This window comes from Rhinopithecus bieti, unplaced genomic scaffold, assembly GCF_001698545.2.
Source record: "Rhinopithecus bieti isolate Rb0 unplaced genomic scaffold, ASM169854v2 scaffold_12573, whole genome shotgun sequence".
NCBI lineage: Eukaryota > Metazoa > Chordata > Mammalia > Primates > Cercopithecidae > Rhinopithecus > Rhinopithecus bieti.
The window spans coordinates 2205413-2223458 of record NW_016807321.1 but is presented as its reverse complement, the minus strand read 5'-3'; the positions used below and the strand labels follow the sequence as shown (position 1 = coordinate 2223458).

The following is an 18046-nucleotide window of genomic DNA, read 5'->3' as shown; positions in this document are numbered from 1 at the left end:
GGCCCAGGCATAGGTACGTGTGCACGCACACACATGCACACACATGTGTTGTAACTGCAGATCGAACATATTGGTTTTTTTTTTAAATCAGGTGTAGTGGCCAGGCACAGTGGCTCACGCCTGTAATCCCAGCACCCTGGGAGGCCAAGCCAGGTGGATCACCTGATGTCAGGAGTTCGAGATCAGCCTGACCAACATGGTGAAACCCTGTCTCTACTAAAAATACAAAAATTAGCTGGGCATGGTGGCGTGTGCCTATAATCCCAGCTGCTTGGAAGGCTGAGGCATGAAAACTGCTTGAACCCGGGAGGCGGAGGTTGCAGGGTGCCAAGATTGTGTCATTGCACTGCAGCCTGGGTGACAGAGCAAGGCCTTGTCTCAAAAAAAAAAAAAAAAAAAATTAGGTGTAGTATGTATTTACCATGATAAAAAGTTACATTCATTAGAAACCTGTAAAAGACAAGTGAATACAAAGAGAAAAACCTATCCACTCCAACAGAACTACAGTAAACACAATTCTATTTTCTTCAGGCCTTTTTTCCCCTATTCTCAAGAATGACTTTATCCCTTGGCATCAACAACAAAAGATAACAAAAGAGCCAGTCGCCATGTGCAGTGCTAAAGCATCTGGGGGTTCGTCTGACCGGCGATCATGACACCTGGAGACTCACTGGGCCGGGTGCAGACACCTGTTCCTACTCAGCCTCACACAGGGACAAGTCACCACCCTCTGCGCCCTGCAGATGCTAAAAGGATTTCTCTTTTTTAAGACAGTCTCGCTTTATCACCCAGGCTGGAGTGCAGTGGCGTGATCTCGGCTCCCTGAAACCTCCACCTCCCGGGTTCAAGTGATTCTCCTGCCTCAGCCTCCCGAGTAGCTGGGATTACAGGCACCGCCACCACACCCAGCAAATTTCTGTATTTTTAGTAGAGATGGGGTTTCACCATGTTGGCCAGGATGGTCTGGAACTCCTAATCTCAAGTGATCCACCCACCTCAGCCTCCCAAAAATGCTGGGATTCCAGGCATGAGCCACCGTGCCCAGCTGCGGAAAGGATTCTTGTACCAAGAACGAGTTTGTTGCTGAAGATGAGTGAGAGGCCCCCAGAAAGCGGGTCAGGAAGAAAGTTTTGCAACTGTGAACACGACAGTGGGGAAGCTCTGGACGGGCAGCTCACAGCTGTCCAGGTCCCACACGGGGCACCCAAGAACACTACCCAGAGGAACAGCTGCTTTCTAGAGGGAGGGACAACCGGGAGCCTCCCAGTGCGAAGGACGCCCAGCATGAAAATGGGCAAGGAGAAAGAAAAGGAGTGGGACGTCACTGAGATTTCTTCACTCAGACCTGCTGCCTCCCAGGTCATATGGCTTCAGTCTGACTCAACCAGCACAGAAACCAGCAAGGGCCCTGCCTCGGGCACTGTGTCCTGACCAGGAGCATCTGAGGGGGTCAGGGAGGGTGCCAGTGAGGGTCAGGCCCTGGATAGAGCACTCTGGTCTATGCCCCTCTCTGGTTTCTGATCCAAGTCCTGAGGGTTGGTGACAAAGCATTTCAGACTCTCCATTGCCTCCTCTGACCTTCACAAGCAACCCGAGAGTGGCCTGAACACCCACAGGGTCAAGTGATGCTGTGCCCAGGGCCCTGGTGTCCAGGATGGAGGCAGCACTATAGCTCACTTCTGGGCACAGAAACACCGTCCGCCTTACTCCAGCACAACAAGCACTTTGAAAAACAACTGTGCTTACTCCAGTGTATGTGAAAGAGACGACAAAATGAGAAGAGAAAATCAGGCTAGGAGCAGTGGCTCACACCTGTAATCCCAGCACTTTGGGAGGCTGAGGCAAGTGGATGGTCTAAGGTCAGGAGTTCCAGACCAGCCTGGCCAACATGGCGAAACCTCGTCTCTATAAAAAATACAAAAATTAGCCGGCTGTGGTGGCAGACACCTGTAGTCCCAGCTACTCAGGAGGCTGAAGCAAGAGCATTGCTTGAACCCTTGAACCGGGAGGCGAAGGTTGCAGTGAGCCAAAATCGTGCCATTGGACTCCAGCCTGGGCGACAGAGTGATACTCCATCTTAAAAAAAACAAAAACGACGACGAAAACAAAAACCGTTACCGCTGCCCTGCGTCTTAACTCACCTAAGGACTGATGTGTGTATTTTAGCACACATGGGGCAGGAGGACGGCCCAGCCAGCACACAAGCCCTGGGTCGTGCCACACAGGGTGCAAAAGAACCGTGTGTGTATCACACAGACAATGCCAGCAGTGGGGTCTGATCCCAAGGACCAAAGGAGGAGCCACTGGCCAATCCAGACGGAAGGAAGCGAACACACACGGATGAAGGAGAAAGTGAAGCTCTTCATGACTGCAGAATTCCAACTAATAAAATGTAGGAGAAACTGTTCACAAAATCATTATGCGGGTGTGGCTAGGCACAGTGACATACCCATAATCCTACACACTTTGGGAGACTGAGGTGGGATCACTTGAGGCCAGGAGTTCAAAACCGGCCTGGACAACATAGTGAGACACTGTTTCTACAAAAAAAAAAAATATATATAAAAAAGATTTTTTAAAAAAATTACCATTTAGCAAACCCCACAGAAATAACTGATTCAGGCCAAGAAGCATCATTAATGGATCCTCAAAATACTTATTAATAATAACAAAGAAACAGCAACCATACAGTGGAAACACCTGCAGCCACTGCCTGCACCAGAGGGTCGGAGTCGAACAGGTGCACACCTCTCTGTATGATGCACCAAGAGGACCCAACCCAACCCAGAGGGGACCCCACAGAGAACCAGATCAAAGAGGAGTCTACAGCATCACTGGCCTGTGGTCCTCAAAAAATTCAGACTCGTGAAAAACAAAGGCTGAGGCTCTCTTCCAGACTAGCCAGAGGATGACCTTGTGTTCCTCACAGAACACAGTGGGTTTTTCTTCTGCTAAAAGGATGCAGAGACAGCAGGTGAGACTTCTTCTTCTTCTGAGATAGGGTCTTGTTGTCGCCCAGGCTGAGGTGTTGTGGCCTCGAACTCCTGAGCTCAAGTGATCCTCCCACCTCAGCCTCCGGAGAAGCTGGGACTACAGGCATGCACCACCACGCCTGGCTTTTGTTTCTGTAAAGATGGTGTTCTGCCATGTTGACCAGGCTGGTTTCAAACTCCTGAGCTCAAGTGATCTGCCCATCTCGGCCTCCCAAAGTGCTGGGATTACAGGTGTCAGCCCCGACGCCCAGCCTGTGGGTGAGATTTGAGTAAGGTCTGAGGTTACCTGACAGCACTGTCCCAACATTAATTTCCTGATTTTGATAACTGAGCTATGGTTGTGTAAGAGAATGTCCTTTTTTAAAGAAATACACACCAAAGTGTTTAAAGGCAAAGGGCATAACATCTGCAACTCATTCACTGTCAAACAGTTCTAGAAAAAAAGAAAGAGGTAAGTGAACAGAATAAGAAAGCAAATGTGCAGCCGGGCGCGGTGGCTCACGCCTGTAATCCCAGCACTTTGGGAGGCCGAGGTGAGTGGATCAAGAGGTCAGGAGATCGAGACCATCCTGGCCAACATGGTGAAACTCCATCTCTACTAAAAATACAAAAAATTAGCCGGGCGTGGTGGCGGGCGCCTGTAGTCCCAGCTCCTCGGGACGCTGAGGCAGAATGGCGTGAACCCGGGAGGCGGAGCTTGCAGTGAGCTGAGATCGCGCCATTGCACTCCAGCCTGGGCAACAGAGTGAGACTCCGTCTCAAAAAAGAAAAAAAAACACAAAAAAAACCTTAGGTTAACAGAAAGCAAGCTGTATTCCTTATGAGTGCAACCACGTGCAAAACAAGTGCATTTAAAGAGTTTTAAAGGGCCAGGCACCGTGGCTCATGCCTGTAATCCCAGCACCTTGGGAGGCCGAGGCGGGTGGATCACGAGGTCAGGAGATCGAGACCATCCTGGCTAATACGGTGAAACCCCATCTCTACTAAAAACACAAAAAAATTAGACAGGCGAGGTGGCGGGCGCCTGTAGTCCCAGCGACTCGGGAGGCTAAGGCAGGAGAATGGCGTGGACCCGGGAGGTGGAGGTTGCAATTAGCCGAGGTTGCGCCACTGCACTCCAGCCTGGGCGACAGAGCAAGACTCCGCCTCAGAAAAAAAGAAAAAAAGTTTTAAAATCGCCTACTAGTTATAAAGTGCCTGCTGTTCCCACAAGCAGAGACTCCATATTGCGGACAAAGGCTCCTGTTGCCAACTCACACTGTCGGCATCCTCCATCCAGGTGTGCTTCCGATCTTCCTCCTCAATCCCAATCCCAATCACGGCACGCATGACGGCCTGGCAGGTGGCCACACTCCCAGCCCTGTCACATTCCTCGGCATCCTGAAGGAGGAACACAAAAGTTATTTTTGATTTTGGAAACCAGAGCTGCAGATGCCCAACAGGAAGCACGGCATTCCTGAACGGCTAAACCTGACAGACATCAGCACGAGACGCTGACAGTGCCTACCGGGATCTGAGGAAGTGAGTCTATCACACACCAACCAGAGAAAACAACAGAGAAACGTCACAAAGGACACAGGCACACTGTTCACTAGAAAATAAAAATACAAACAACTTTTAAACATGTGAAAAGAAATGTAAAACCTTTTTATTATTTTTTTTTAAGAGACAAGGTCTCAGCCGGGTGCGGTGGCTCACACCTGTAATCCCAGCACTCTGGGAGGCCAAGGAGGGTGGATTACAAGATCAGGGGTTCGAGACCAGCCTGGCCAACCTGGTGAAACCCTGTCTCTACTAAAAAGAAAAATACAAAAATTAGTCAGGCATGGTGGTGGGCACCCATAATCCCAGCTTACTCGGGAGGCTGAGGCAGGAGAATCACTTGAACCCGGGAGGCAGAGGTTGCAGTAAGCCAAGATCACACCACTGCACTCCAGCCTGGGCAACGGAGCAACACTATGTCTTGGAAAAAAAAAGAGAGAGAGAGAGAGAGTCAAGGTCTCCCCCTGTGACTCAGGCTGAGGTGCTGTGATACAATCATAGCTCACTGCAGCTTCAGACTCCCAGGCAAAAGGGATCCTCCCACCTCAGCCTCCCGAGGAGCAGAGACGGGCATCACCATGCCCCATGCCCACGGTTACACTGTTTTTTGTAGATACAGGGTTTCCTTATGTTGCCCAGGCTGGTCTTAAACTCCTGGTCTCAAGTATTCCTCCTGCGTTAGCCTCCCAAAGTGCTGGGATTAAATGCATAAGCCACCACACCCAGTCCCCATTCTTATTTTCAAGATGCTAATTACACTCTTCTAAGTACCATTTTGCATGTATCAGACGACCAACATTGAAACATTTGCTGACTGGCTCACTTGGTGAAGGTGGACCTAAATCTTACACTGCAAAGAAGCACATGTCTCTATGGAGGGCAATTTCTCATTCTCTATCAAAATAAAACAGGCACATATTGGACCCAGCAGTTCCACTTCAAGGCATTCATGTGACCAATATATTCCCATGTGTGCAAGACAATGTGTCTACCAACAAGAGACCGATAAGCCAGCTAGAGCAACAGGGTGCAGGAGCACAGGCACCACTGTGGCACACGCCAACCTGGGGACCACGACACAAGCGAGCGAAGTGCGACAGGAACCACACGCCTCCAGACCCCCCAGAGCCCCGCCGGCACCAGAAAACCATCCCAGACAGAAAGCAGAGCCAAGAGCAAGGATCTGAGGCAGGGACGCTGGCAAGAAGGTCAGTGCTGAGAAGAACACATGGGGCAAGGACCCAGCACCCAGACCCTCAGGGCCTGCAGCAAAGGTGCTGGCTCTTCCTCCATGTACAGCTTCTAGTGAATGCAAACTGCTTCTGAACCACGGTAAGGTCAAACCATGGGAAGTCAGGGACCATCTGTATTTGCAAATCGTGTATCCGATAAGTGACTATATCCAGAATATATAAAAACATCTCTTACAACTCAATAATAAAACAACAGACAAAAATAATACATAGACAATAATAAAGACACAATCCAATTTAAAAGTAGGCAAAGGATTTCAATACCTCCATGCTACAACATGGATGAACCCTGAAAACACACTAAGTTGAGGCCAGTCACAAAAGACCACACGTCGTGTGATTCCACTCACAGGTGGCCCCAGTGTGGGATGATGTAAAAGCCACACACATTCAGCAGAAGCAATACTTAGACTCAAACCACCACCCCGTTTTTCACTTTCATCGCAGCATTCAATAAATTATATGAGTTATTCAACACTTTATGTTCAATGACTTTGCTCAACTGTAGGCTAAGGTAGGTGTTCTGAGCATGTTTAACCCAGTAGATAGGCTAAGCCACAAAGTTTAGCAGGTTAGGTGTATCACACACATTTTTATTTTATTTATTTAATTTATTTTACTTTATTTATTTTTTGAGACAGTCTCGCTCTGTCGCCTAGGCTGGAGTACAGTGTTACGATCTCGGCTTACTGCAACCTCTGCCTCCGCCAAGTTCAAGCGATTCTCCTGCCTCAGCCTCCTGAGTAGCTGGGATTACAGGTGCCTGCCATCATGCCTGGCTAATTTTTTTGTATTTTTAGTAGAGACAGGGTTTCACCATGTTGGCCAGGCTGGTCTCAAACTCCTGACCTCAAGTGATCCGCCTGCCTCAGCCCTGCAATGTGCTGAGATTATAGGTGTGAGCCACAGCACCCAGCCTCAAACGCATTTTAGACTTACGATATTTTCAAGTTACAATGGGTTTATCAGGATATAAGCCCATAAGTTGAACATCTGTATATATGTCCAGAAAAAAAATGTATAGACAGAGAAAGTAAAAAAGCAAGGTTAGACAGGCACAGTGGCTCACACTTGTAATCCCAGCACTTTGGGAGGCCGAGGCACGTAGATCATCTGAACTCAGGAGTTTGAGACCAGCCTGAACAACACGGTGAAACCACGTCTGTACAAAAAACAGAAAAAAATTAGCCAGGTGTGGTGGCGCACGCCTGCAGTCCCAGCTACTCAGGAGGCTGAGGCAGAACTGCTTGAGCCCAGGAAGCAAACGTGGCAGAGAGCCAAGATTGATTGTCCCACACACTCCAGCCTGGAGACAGACAGACCCTGTCTCAGAAAACAAACAAACAAAACAAAACAAAAGGCTACAGAGGTGAGTAACGGGGAGCAACAGCGCACGGACACAGGACTTCTTTCTGGGGTAATGAGAACGTTCTAAGATTGTGGTGACAGTGGGACAGCTCTGCGAATATACTAAAAACCACTGAATTGTAAACTTTCAATGGGTGGATTCTATAGAACGCTAATCATAGCTTAATAAACTGTCACAGGCTGGGCATGGCAGCTGATGCCCGTAATCTCAACACTTTGGGAGGCTGAAGTGGTAGGATTCCTGAAGGCCAGGAGTTTAAGACCAGCCTGGGCAGCATAACAAGACAAAAAATAAAAATTAAAAAATTGGCCAAGCATGGTGGCACACGCCTATAGTTCCAGCCACTTGAGAGGTGAAGGCGGGAGACCGCTTGAGCCCAGGAGATCAAGGTTACAGTGAGCCATAAATGCACCACTGCACTCCGGCCTGAGTAACACGGCAAGACCCTGTCTCCTAAAAATAAAAAAAAGAACTAAAAGAAAAACAAAAAAAGAGGAAGGAAGGGAGGGAGGAAGGAAGGACTGTCATAAAATAAAACAGAAAGAATTTCATTATTTATTTTTCTGGAGAGAAGCATAACTCAGAGGGTGACCCCTAAAAACAAGGCAGTAAAGGGAACCCAAGTCTTACTTCCTGAGTGAGATGGCCTCTGGAGGCTTTTCTATAGCCTTGAGTCTAGAGACAGGGAAAACCAAGGCGGGCAGATTGCTTGAGGTCAGGAGTTTGAGACAAACCTGGCCAACATGGTGAAACCTTGTCTCTACTAAAAATACAAAAATTAGCTGGGCATGGTGGCAGTTGCCTATAATCCCAGCTACTCAGGTGGCTGAGGTAGGAGAATTGAACCCAGGAGGTAGAGGTTGCAGTGAGCCAAGATCATGCCACTGCACTCTAGCCTGGGTGACAGAGCAAGACTCCCTCTCAAAAAAAAAAAAAAGGGTGTTGGCCAGGCGCGGTGGCTCAGGCCTGTAATCCCAGCACTTTGGGAGGCCAAGGTGGGCAGATCACGAGGTCAGGAGATCAAGACCATCCTGGCTAACACGGTGAAACCCCGTCTCTACTAAAATACAAAAAATTAGCCAGGCGTGGTGGCGGACACCTGTAGTCCCAGCTACTCGGGAGGCTGAGGCAGGAAAATGGTGTGAACCCGGGAGGCAGAGCTTGCAGTGAGCCAAGGTGGTGCCACTGCACTCCAGCCTGGGCGACGAGCAAGACTCGATCTCAAAAAACAAACAAAAAAAAAAGGGTGTGGGGGAGAGGGGAAGAGTGGAAGAAGCCATGAGACTTCCTGTCCTCCCCTCTTAGGTGTATCATTTCTACTAGCAAAGAAATGCAGTCAGGTGTGCACACACTGAAAGGGCTTCCGAAGCATTCACCCCAAGACGAACTCAAGGCCTGAATCCATTAAGAGTGACAGTGGCCTTGCCCAGGTCACTAGGGCCCAGCCACACCTGTGCCTGCTTCCGGTTCGGCGCAGGACTCCCCAGCACCATTCAGCAGCACCCAGTCCTACGTGGGACTCCCACATGCGGCACGTACACCGTTAAAGCCGACCCCACGACACCCGCCTGCGGCCCACCTGGATCCACTGCTCGCGGTTGATCTCCACACCGTTGGCCCGCAGCGAGGTGATGGCTCGGTCAATGATCTTCTCCACCATCTGTGTGTTCCCATTGGCTTCCTCCAGCTTGGCGGCTGTGATCCAGATGTGCCGATCTGTAGGAATGTTCTCTCGCGCCTTGTTCAAGACCTTGCGGGCATTTTCATAGGTCTCCAGCCTTGCCAGAGCAAGCCAGAGCTACGCGGAGAGGACACCGGAAAAAGGAGAGAACACTGTGCTGAGGGGACAGCTGCAGGCCAGACAGCGACCCACCCTCTAGCACGGCCACAACGCTCTTTCTTAGCTCTCGAGAACCATTTAAACATGGCCTGAGAAGCGTTCACAGCAGCACTTCTCACCTGACCAACTGCTCATTGATGCTTCTGACTTATGTAGTGACTCTGGTGAGCATGAAAAGATTCTCAGTTGAATGTTCACAAACACTGCCTCCAGGCACACAAAGCGCCAGACCTGATACCAGGGGCTGGCACAGATGGGCAGGATGAGGCTACTGCCCTCACGGCTAAACACACGGAAGGGTGTTCAGCCTCCTGGAGTTCCCAGACTCTTGGCTCTGCAGCACTCCATCCCTAAGATGTGTATGGGCTTTATTCATTTTTATGTAAATAAAACAAGATTAATGTTGTTTGGAGAATTTCACAATACCCCTTAAGATAATTGAAGACATACTAGGTATCATAAAACCAAGACTAAAAATCACTGCACAGAATGCTGTGAACTGGAATGCTTAAAACCAAAGAAATCCCACTTAGCTTGGAGGCAAAGAGCAGTCACGCGGGTCTGGCAGAAGGCAATGTTTTCTATCACCCTCCCACCTTCGGCTCCCATGACAAACTCTGGGCTGAATGAGAGGAAATGGCCCCTGAGAGAACTTTCTGCAGTGGTCAGGTACGAGCTAAGATTCTCTCTACACTTCCATTAACAGCAAAACTAGCTGAAGCCACTCACCACCCTGCCTAGCAGCTGTGTACAGAACGGTATGCTGGGGTTCCATACGGCCTTCTGCTCCCAGAAAGCGCAGCCTGAGTGAGCTCAATGCTCCACTTACATCATCACTTCCAGACACAGAACCTGGGCTCGGGCCTTGGCTGCTCTGGGCTCTGGTGGCCCTGAGTCCGCCAGACTCACCTCCACACTGGTGGGGCAGCACTCCACAGCTCGGCTCAGCATGATTCTGGCATCTTCAGGCTCTTCCAGCTCAACAGCTGCTTTCCACAAGCGAACCGAGTTTGGAACATGCTCGAGGGCTAGGAAAGGTCCAATGAGAAATCACGTTACAGAAAAGGAGACAAAAGCAGGAGGCTCATGTGGTGAGCATGCTGCTGGTCAGGGTGAGACGGACTTCCCCGGTGACAATCAGGGACCACACGCCTGCCCTTTAAGTGGCTTCCTTCAGTTCTGGGGCAGACACAAACAAGGACAAACAGAGCATCTTGTGGTAGCAGAAAGCAAGGAAGTGACTAAAGACTGCCGGGGTCACATCAACAGGACTCAGGAAACCAGCAACGATGGGAATGAACCTCAAAAACATGCTGAACAACAAAAGAAACCAGTCCCAAAAGAGTTTAGACTGTACGACTCCCTTTATGTGACATTTGAAAACAGGCAAAACAGGCCGGGCGCGGTGGCTCAAGCCTGTAATCCCAGCACTTTGGGAGGCCGAGACGGGCGGATCACGAGGTCAGGAGATCGAGACCATCCTGGCTAACACGGTGAAACCCCGTCTCTACTAAAATACAAAAAACTAGCCGAGCGAGGTGGCGGCGCCTGTAGTCCCAGCTACTCAGGAGGCTGAGGCAGGAGAATGGCGTGAACCCGGGAGGCGGAGCTTGCAGTGAGCTGAGATCCGGCCACTGCACTCCAGCCCCGGGCGACAGAGTGAGACTCCATCTCAAAAAAAAAAAGAAAACAGATAAAACTCACCTTGGTAAAATAAGTCAGAAGCATGACTGCCAACGAATGGGGACAGTGCACTGATTGAGAGGCACCAGGGGACTTTCTTGGGGAATGGAAATGTTTTTGTTTTTGTTTTGAGACAGTCTCATTCTATTGCCCAGGCTGGAGTGCAATGGCACGATCTCAGCTCACTGCAACCTCTGCTTCCTGGGTTCAAGTGATTCTCCTGTCTCAGCCTCCCAAATAGCTGGGACTATAGGTGTGCACCACCATGGCCGGCTAATTTTTGTATATTTAGTGGAGATGGGGTTTCACCATATTGGCCAGGCTAGTCTCAAACTCCTGATCTCAAGTGATCCATCTGCCTCAGCCTCCCAAAGTGCTGGGATTACGGGTGGGGCCACGGCACCCACCCTGGAAATGCTCTATGCCTTGGTCGAGTGTGGGTTCTATGGGTGCATGCACTTGTGAAGACATCAAAGTGCACACTTAAGATCTACGTAATTAGGCCGGGCGCGGTGGCTCAAGCCTGTAATCCCAGCACTTTGGGAGGCCGAGACGGGCGGATCACGAGGTCAGGAGATCAAGACCATCCTGGCTAACACGGTGAAACCCCGTCTCTACTAAAAAATACAAAAAACTAGCCGGGCGAGGTGGCGGGCGCCTGTAGTCCCAGCTACTCGGGAGGCTGAGGCAGGAGAATGGCATAAACCCGGGAGGCGGAGCTTGCAGTGAGCTGAGATCCGACCACTGCACTCCACTGGGCGACAGAGCGAGACTCAGTCTCAAAAAAAAAGGAAAAAAAAACAAAAACAAAAACAAAGCTTACTCTTACAAGTCTCCAAATCTACCTTCCAATTTACAAGAGGATACAGGACACAGAGGATACAGGAAACAAGACCCACAGGAAACACTCTCATGGCTGTAGCAAGCAAACCCCAACGTGAGGAATCTCAAGGAAAAACCCAATTCCATCAACAAACCCAGAAAAGACACCAACCAAACTCAGTGTTTACACTGGGCTTAGACCCTGACTCAAACCAACTGTGTGTGCATGTGGTTACGTGCGCATGTGTCTGTGGCAGGTATTGACATGACAGCTGGAAAAATATGAATGCTGTAGACATTTAACGATGTTAAGAAATTAGGCCAGGCTGAGTGCGGCCCGTAGCTCATGCCTGTACTCCCAGCATTTTGGGAGGCCGAGGCAGGCAAATCACCTGAGGTCAGGAGTTCAAGACCAGCCTGATCAACATAGTGAAACCCTGTCTCTACTAAAAATATAAAAATCAGCCAGGTATGGTGGCATGCACCTGTAATCCCAGCTATTGGGGAGGCTGAGGCAGGAGAATTGCTTGAACCCAGGAGAACTGCAGTGAGCTGAGACTGTGCCACTGCACTCTAGCCTAGGTGACAGAGAGAGACTCCAACTCAAAAAAAAAAAAAGAAAAAAGAAGAAAAGAAATTAGGCCAGGCAACTGACTGTGGTGGCTCACACCTGTAATCCCAGCATTTTGGGAGGCTGAGGTGGGAGGATCACTTGAGCCCAGGAGTTCGAGACTAGCCTGGACAACATGGCAAAACCCTGTCTCTACAAAAATACAGCTGGGCGTGGTGGCATGTACTTGCGGTCCCAGCTAGCTGGGTGGCAGAGACGGGAGGACTGCTTGAGCCCAGGAGGTGGAGGTTGCAGTGAGCCAAAACTGTACCACTGAACTCCACCTCCAGCCTAGGCGAAAGAGGGAGACCCGGTCTCAAAAAAAAAGGAGGAAAAGGGCAGGGCAGGGGAGTGGAGGGGAGGAGGGAGGAGAAGGAGGGGAGGGGAGGAGGGAAAAGGAGGAGGGGAGGGAAGGGGGCAAGTGAGCAAGCTACGCGGTCCTGTAGGTACCTGCTCTCCTGCTGAGAAACAGCCCCAGGCTGGCCTTTCTGTGAGGCCCTGGCAGGGAATGAACACTCAGCCAAGGGACACAGAAATGACTGAGCAACCTGCTGCCCGCTCCGGGTGTTACTGACAGACCAAGCCACAAGGTTGGGCAGATGCAGCAGTGGCCTCATAGGGTAGAAATGGCACCCGGGAGATGGGGTGGAAGGAGGCAGGTGCAGCACAGCTGCCGAAGCCGCGGAGCAGACGCCCCTCCACTAGTGGCTGCTCAACTGCTTTCCTCCCTCAGCCCACACTTACAGCCTCTGAGGAGTTCCTTAGGATCAAGGGACTGAGAAGGCAAAAGTCTGCTGTGGTTTACACATGGTTCTGCACAGCACACTGGACTGACACCCCTGGCCTTATTATCTGGACGTCCACTTGACCAACTGACAGACGGCCAGAAGACGAAGCTATATGAATTCACTGATTCAGGCAGAACACGGTCTTACCATGTGCCCATCACTCAGAGCCATGGCCTGGCAGCCCAGTAGGATGCCACAAATGCTGAGAACTGACCCCAATCCCAGCTGGATCTCACAGCCAGAACACACAGGTCTAGGAATAAGCAATGATGTCTGAATGCCTCTGAGACCACAAGTCCTGTCTTCTGCCTCTTTGGACCCTCCTGTCAAGAGAGAGCTAGCCCAAAGGCCAGGCGTGGTGACTCACACTTGTAATCCCAGCACTTTGGGAGGCCGAGGCAGGTGGATCATGAGGTCAGGAGTTTGAGACCAGCCTGGCCAACACAGTGAAACCAAACCCCGTCTCTACTAAAAATACAAAAAATTAGTCGAGTGTGGTGGCAGGCACCTATAATCCCAGCTACTTGGGAGGCAGAGGCAGGAGAATTCCTTGAACCCAGGAGGCGAAGGTTGCCGTGAGCCGAGATCGTGCCACTGCACTCTAGCCTGGGCAACAGAGTGAGACTCAGTCTCAAAAACAAAAAAGAGAGCGAGCGAGCGAGCTAGTCCAAAGGGAGTAAGGGCCAACCAGGGTGCAGGTCACAGCTCCCTCTGGCCTCCTCATGTACCAGCCCTGGCTGGAGAGGCTAACCCTGACTCCCAAAGCGAGACTGAGTTGCTGCCACCCACTGGGGAGACTATCTAGAGACCGGTCCTGAGTACAGTTTAGTATTTCTGCTTCTACCAGTAAAAGTTAACGGGAACTACAGTCACCAACAAAGCAAAACTACCAACCAGTCAGACCCTTTGGGGATAAAGATTTGGGTCCTGGCTGGGCACAGTGGCCCACATCTGCAGTGCCAGCATTTTGGGAGACTGAGGTGGGAGGATCACTTGAGCCCAGGAGTTTAAAACCAGCCTGGACAATACAGGGAGACCTCGTCTCTACGAAACATTAAAAACTTAGCCAGGCATAGTGGTGTGTCCCTGAAGTCCCAGCTACTCAGGAGGCTGAGACTGGAGGACAGTTTGAGTCTGGGAGGTTGAGGCTCCAGTGACCCTGTGATCATGCCACTGCACTCCAGCCCAGGCAACAGAGCGAGAACCTGTCTCAAAATAAAAATTATCTGGGCATGGTGGTATGTGCCTGTGGTCCCAGCTACTCAAGAGCCGGAAGCAGGAGGATCACGAGAGCCCAGGAGGTTGAGGCTGCAGTGAGCTGATTGCAACACAGCTCTCCAGCCTGGGCAATAGGAGGAGGCTCTGTCTAAAAACAAAAAGATTTGGGTTACTCATCCAGGTCAAGAACCCTGACCGAGTAGGGTGATAGCAGAGGGCACAGCAGTAAATAAAGAAAGCCCTATCCTCCAGCCAGGTGACGAGGCACAGAGAGAAGACACGGAACGACACAGCTGTTTTTCCTGTGTGCTCTCGTCTCTCCTGCCTGGGAGATGAGTGCTTTATTTGTCTAAATATGAACTACTTCCCTTATTACTTTGTACACTGGTGGAGATGAACTTCGTGTCTCTAAAGAACAGTATATTCAGCCGGGCACGGTGGCTCAAGCCTGTAATCCCAGCACTTTGGGAGGCCGAGACGGGTGGATCACGAGGTCAGGAGATCGAGACCATCCTGGCTAACACGGTGAAACCCCGTCTCTACTAAAAAATACAAAAAACTAGCCGGGCGCAGTGGCGGGCGCCTGTAGTCCCAGCTACTCGGGAGGCTGAGGCAGGAGAATGGCGTGAACCTGGGAGGCGGAGCTTGCAGTGAGCTGAGATCCGGCCACTGCACTCCAGCCTGGGCGACAGAGCAAGACTCCGTCTCAAAAAAAAAAAAAAAAAAAAAAAAAACAGTATATTCGTGTGGGACTCAATGTATGGAGTCATTAACTTACGACTCCCAGGACTCTGTGTCTTCAAGTTTTGGGAGAGAGCTGACATATCTCCAGCAGCACCTCATCAGCAGCCCACAGGCATGGCACTAAAACCAACAAGGCCACCTTCCCCAGGTGCTTTCAGAAGCCACACAGCACACCACGTTACAATGGCCCCCTAGGAGTGTGACTTCATGAGCAGAAGGGGAGGAAGCACCACAGCCAGCCAACGTATGTGAAGGAAGCACACACCCCTGAAGTTGGCCTAGAACAAGAAAGAGTATTCTGAATGCTAGACAAAGCCGTGAAGATGTGACTGTGCAGAGGCCAACATGCTCTCCGAGGGCCATGTGACCGTAGGGAAGACCCCCAACCTGAACTGTGCCGTTCCTGTGCCCCCAGAAGGACACGCTGGTGATGGCTGCTGAAGGATGCCACGCTTCACAGGCCAGAGCGTACGGCTCAGTGTAAAACGACTCCACTTCCACACATCTGCATTAACTAGCGGAGTACATGGCACGTGAGCTGCGTTATTGTAGGGGAGCCGCCAGCCGGGTCTCCCCAAGGGACTCTGCACATGGGACACCCTACCCTGGCCAGTAAGCTCACAGGCTGCACTCTCCCAATCCTGAAAGCCCTCTTCCCTTTTACAGAGGAAGACATGGAAGCTCAGGGGCCAAGCACCATGCCTAAGGGTACTCAGCCTCCTCAGGTCTCAAGACCAGCACCCGAAACGCCTGTTCTCCCAACAAAGGACTAAGGTGTCAGCTCAGCCCAACAGTGACCCAGAGCTCATGGAGACGATGCACTGCCAGGCTCCCTGGCTGGCAGGCATCCTAAGTCGCCGCTGGAGGTAGCTGTCATCTTAATTTCAAAAACCAGACCCTTCAAGCAACGTTTAAGTATTCGCTGACAACCAAATGAAGTAGTGCTGGGCTTTAGCCCAGGAAAAGAACCCAGTTTTGAGAAACATTCTTGGGAAAGGGCAGGCCAGGACCAGTATTAGGGCAGCAGCAAAGGCCATCCTAGAGATCCTGGCTTCATTCTACCGTAGCACAGCTTCTCTGCCTGAGAGAGCAGAGCCAGGAGGCCACTCCGAGAGGACGGCCGTGGAAACACAGTCCCTCCATACTCCCCGATAGGCCCCTGCCTCCAAGAGCATACTCCCGTCTCCAGATCCAAACCACTGGAAGTGAACCCAGACAATCTGGTGGTGAGCAGGGAGTGGCCACAAAGACATTCATGATCATTCATCAAACTGTGGCAGGAAGAATTCAATACAGCTTTTCTAAATAAACAAGTTAATTACCCAGACTTTCATGGGCTCTTCATCAAAGAACTATTTCTTCCCAGCTGAAAAAAGATAAACTGATTTCTATAAAGCAAGACAGGTGCTAACTTTCTGTTCCTGGCCTCATTATAAGAGGCTGCCTCTGGCCAGGAGCGGTGGCTCACGCCTGTAATCCCAGCACTTTGGGAGGCCGTGGCGGTGGATCACAAGGTCCGGAGACCAAGACCCCGTCTCTACTAAAAATACAAAAAGTGAAACCCCGTCTCTACTAAAAATACAAAAAAACTAGCCGGGCCTGATTAGCCAGGCCTGGTGGCGGGCGCCTGTAGTCCCAGCTGCTCGGGAGGCTGAGGCAGGAGAATGGCGTGAACCCGGGAGGCGGAGCTTGCAGTGAGCTGAGATCGGGCCACTGCACTCCAGCCTGGGAGACAGTGCGAGACTCCACTTCAAAAAAAAAAAAAAAAAAAGAGGCTGTCTCTGAGTATTCACTGAGCAGCTGGGCTGCAGTCAAGAAACCCACCCTGACAGAGGAAAGCACGTTCACATGTGAGTGCACAGGGCCAAGGGAACGTGGGTCACAGGCAAGCGGACTTCACCTGGCCTCCAACATACGTGGACAGTAAGTGAATGAAACTACATTTGATAAGGGGCTCTCTTCACCTGCACGGCCCTATCAATGCAGAAGCCTTAACATGATCCCTCACTATCTGATATTTCACTTAAACACACGTTTGAAAAAACAAGAGCTGGACAACTCTCACTGACAACTGCCCTTTATTCCACAAAATACACCTGATTTTTCCTAGGCTATAAATTGAAGAAGAATAGGCTGGATGCGATGGCTCCTGCCTGTAATCCCAGCTCTCTGGGAGATCAAGGCAGGAGGATCACTTGTGGCCAGCAGTTTGAGACACTTGGACAAGACAGCAAGATCCCATCTCTACCAAACATTAAAAATAGCTAGGTGTGGGGGTGGCACCTACACTCTCAGCTACTCGGGAGGCTAAGCTGGGAGGATCACCTGAGCCTGGGAGGTGGAAGTTGCAGTGAGCCAAGATCGTGCCACTGCACTCCAGCCTGGGTGACAGAGCGAGATGCTGTCTCAAAAAAAAAAAAAATTGGGCCAGGCGCAGTGGCTCACGCCTGTAATCCCAGCACTTTGGGAGGCCGAGGTGGGTGGATCACTTGAGGTGAGGTGTTCAAGATCAGCCTGGCCAACATAGAGAAACCCTGTCTCTACTAAAATACAAAAATTAACCAGGCGTGGTGGCACATGCCTGTAGTCCCAGCTACTCAGAAGGCTGAGGCAAGAGGACTGCTTGAACCTGAGAGGCAGAGGTTGTAGTGAGCCAAGATGGTGCCATTGCACTCCAGACTGGGTGACAAAGTGGGACTTCATCTCAAAAAAAAAGGCTGGGTAGGCCGGGCGCGGTGGCTCATGCCTGTAATCCCAGCACTTTGGGAGGCCGAGACGGGCGGATCACGAGGTCAGGAGATCGAGACCATCCTGGCTAACACGGTGAAACCCCGTCTCTACTAAAATACAAAACTAGCCGGGCGAGGTGGCGGGCGCCTATAGTCCCAGTTACTTGGGAGGCTGAGGCAGGAGAATGGCGTAAACCCGGGAGGCGGAGCTTGCAGTGAGCTGAGATCTGGTCACTGTACTCCAGTCTGGGCGACAGAGCGAGACTCCGCCTCAAAAAAAAAAAAAGGCTGGGCACAGTGGCTCACGCCTATAATCCCAGCACTTTGGGAGGCCGAGGCGGGAGGATCACCTGTGGTTAGGAGTTCAAGACCAGCCCAGCCAACATGGGGAAACCCCATCTCTACTAAAAATACAAAAATTTCGGCTGGGCGCGGTGGCTCAAGCCTGTAAGCCC

General features: G+C 50.9%; 1 protein-coding gene across 1 annotated transcript in view; it reads right to left on the bottom strand.

The window, feature by feature from the left end:
• Positions 1-18046, bottom strand: part of PRPF6 (pre-mRNA processing factor 6) — a 56370-nt gene that overhangs the window by 13376 nt on the left and 24948 nt on the right. Inside the window, exons 10-12 of the mRNA XM_017881297.1 lie at positions 9907-10025; positions 8737-8955; positions 4251-4373 (exon numbers count right to left, since the gene is read on the bottom strand). Of these exons, the coding sequence (XP_017736786.1) occupies positions 4251-4373; positions 8737-8955; positions 9907-10025 (461 nt within the window). The remainder of the gene's footprint in view (positions 1-4250; positions 4374-8736; positions 8956-9906; positions 10026-18046) is intronic.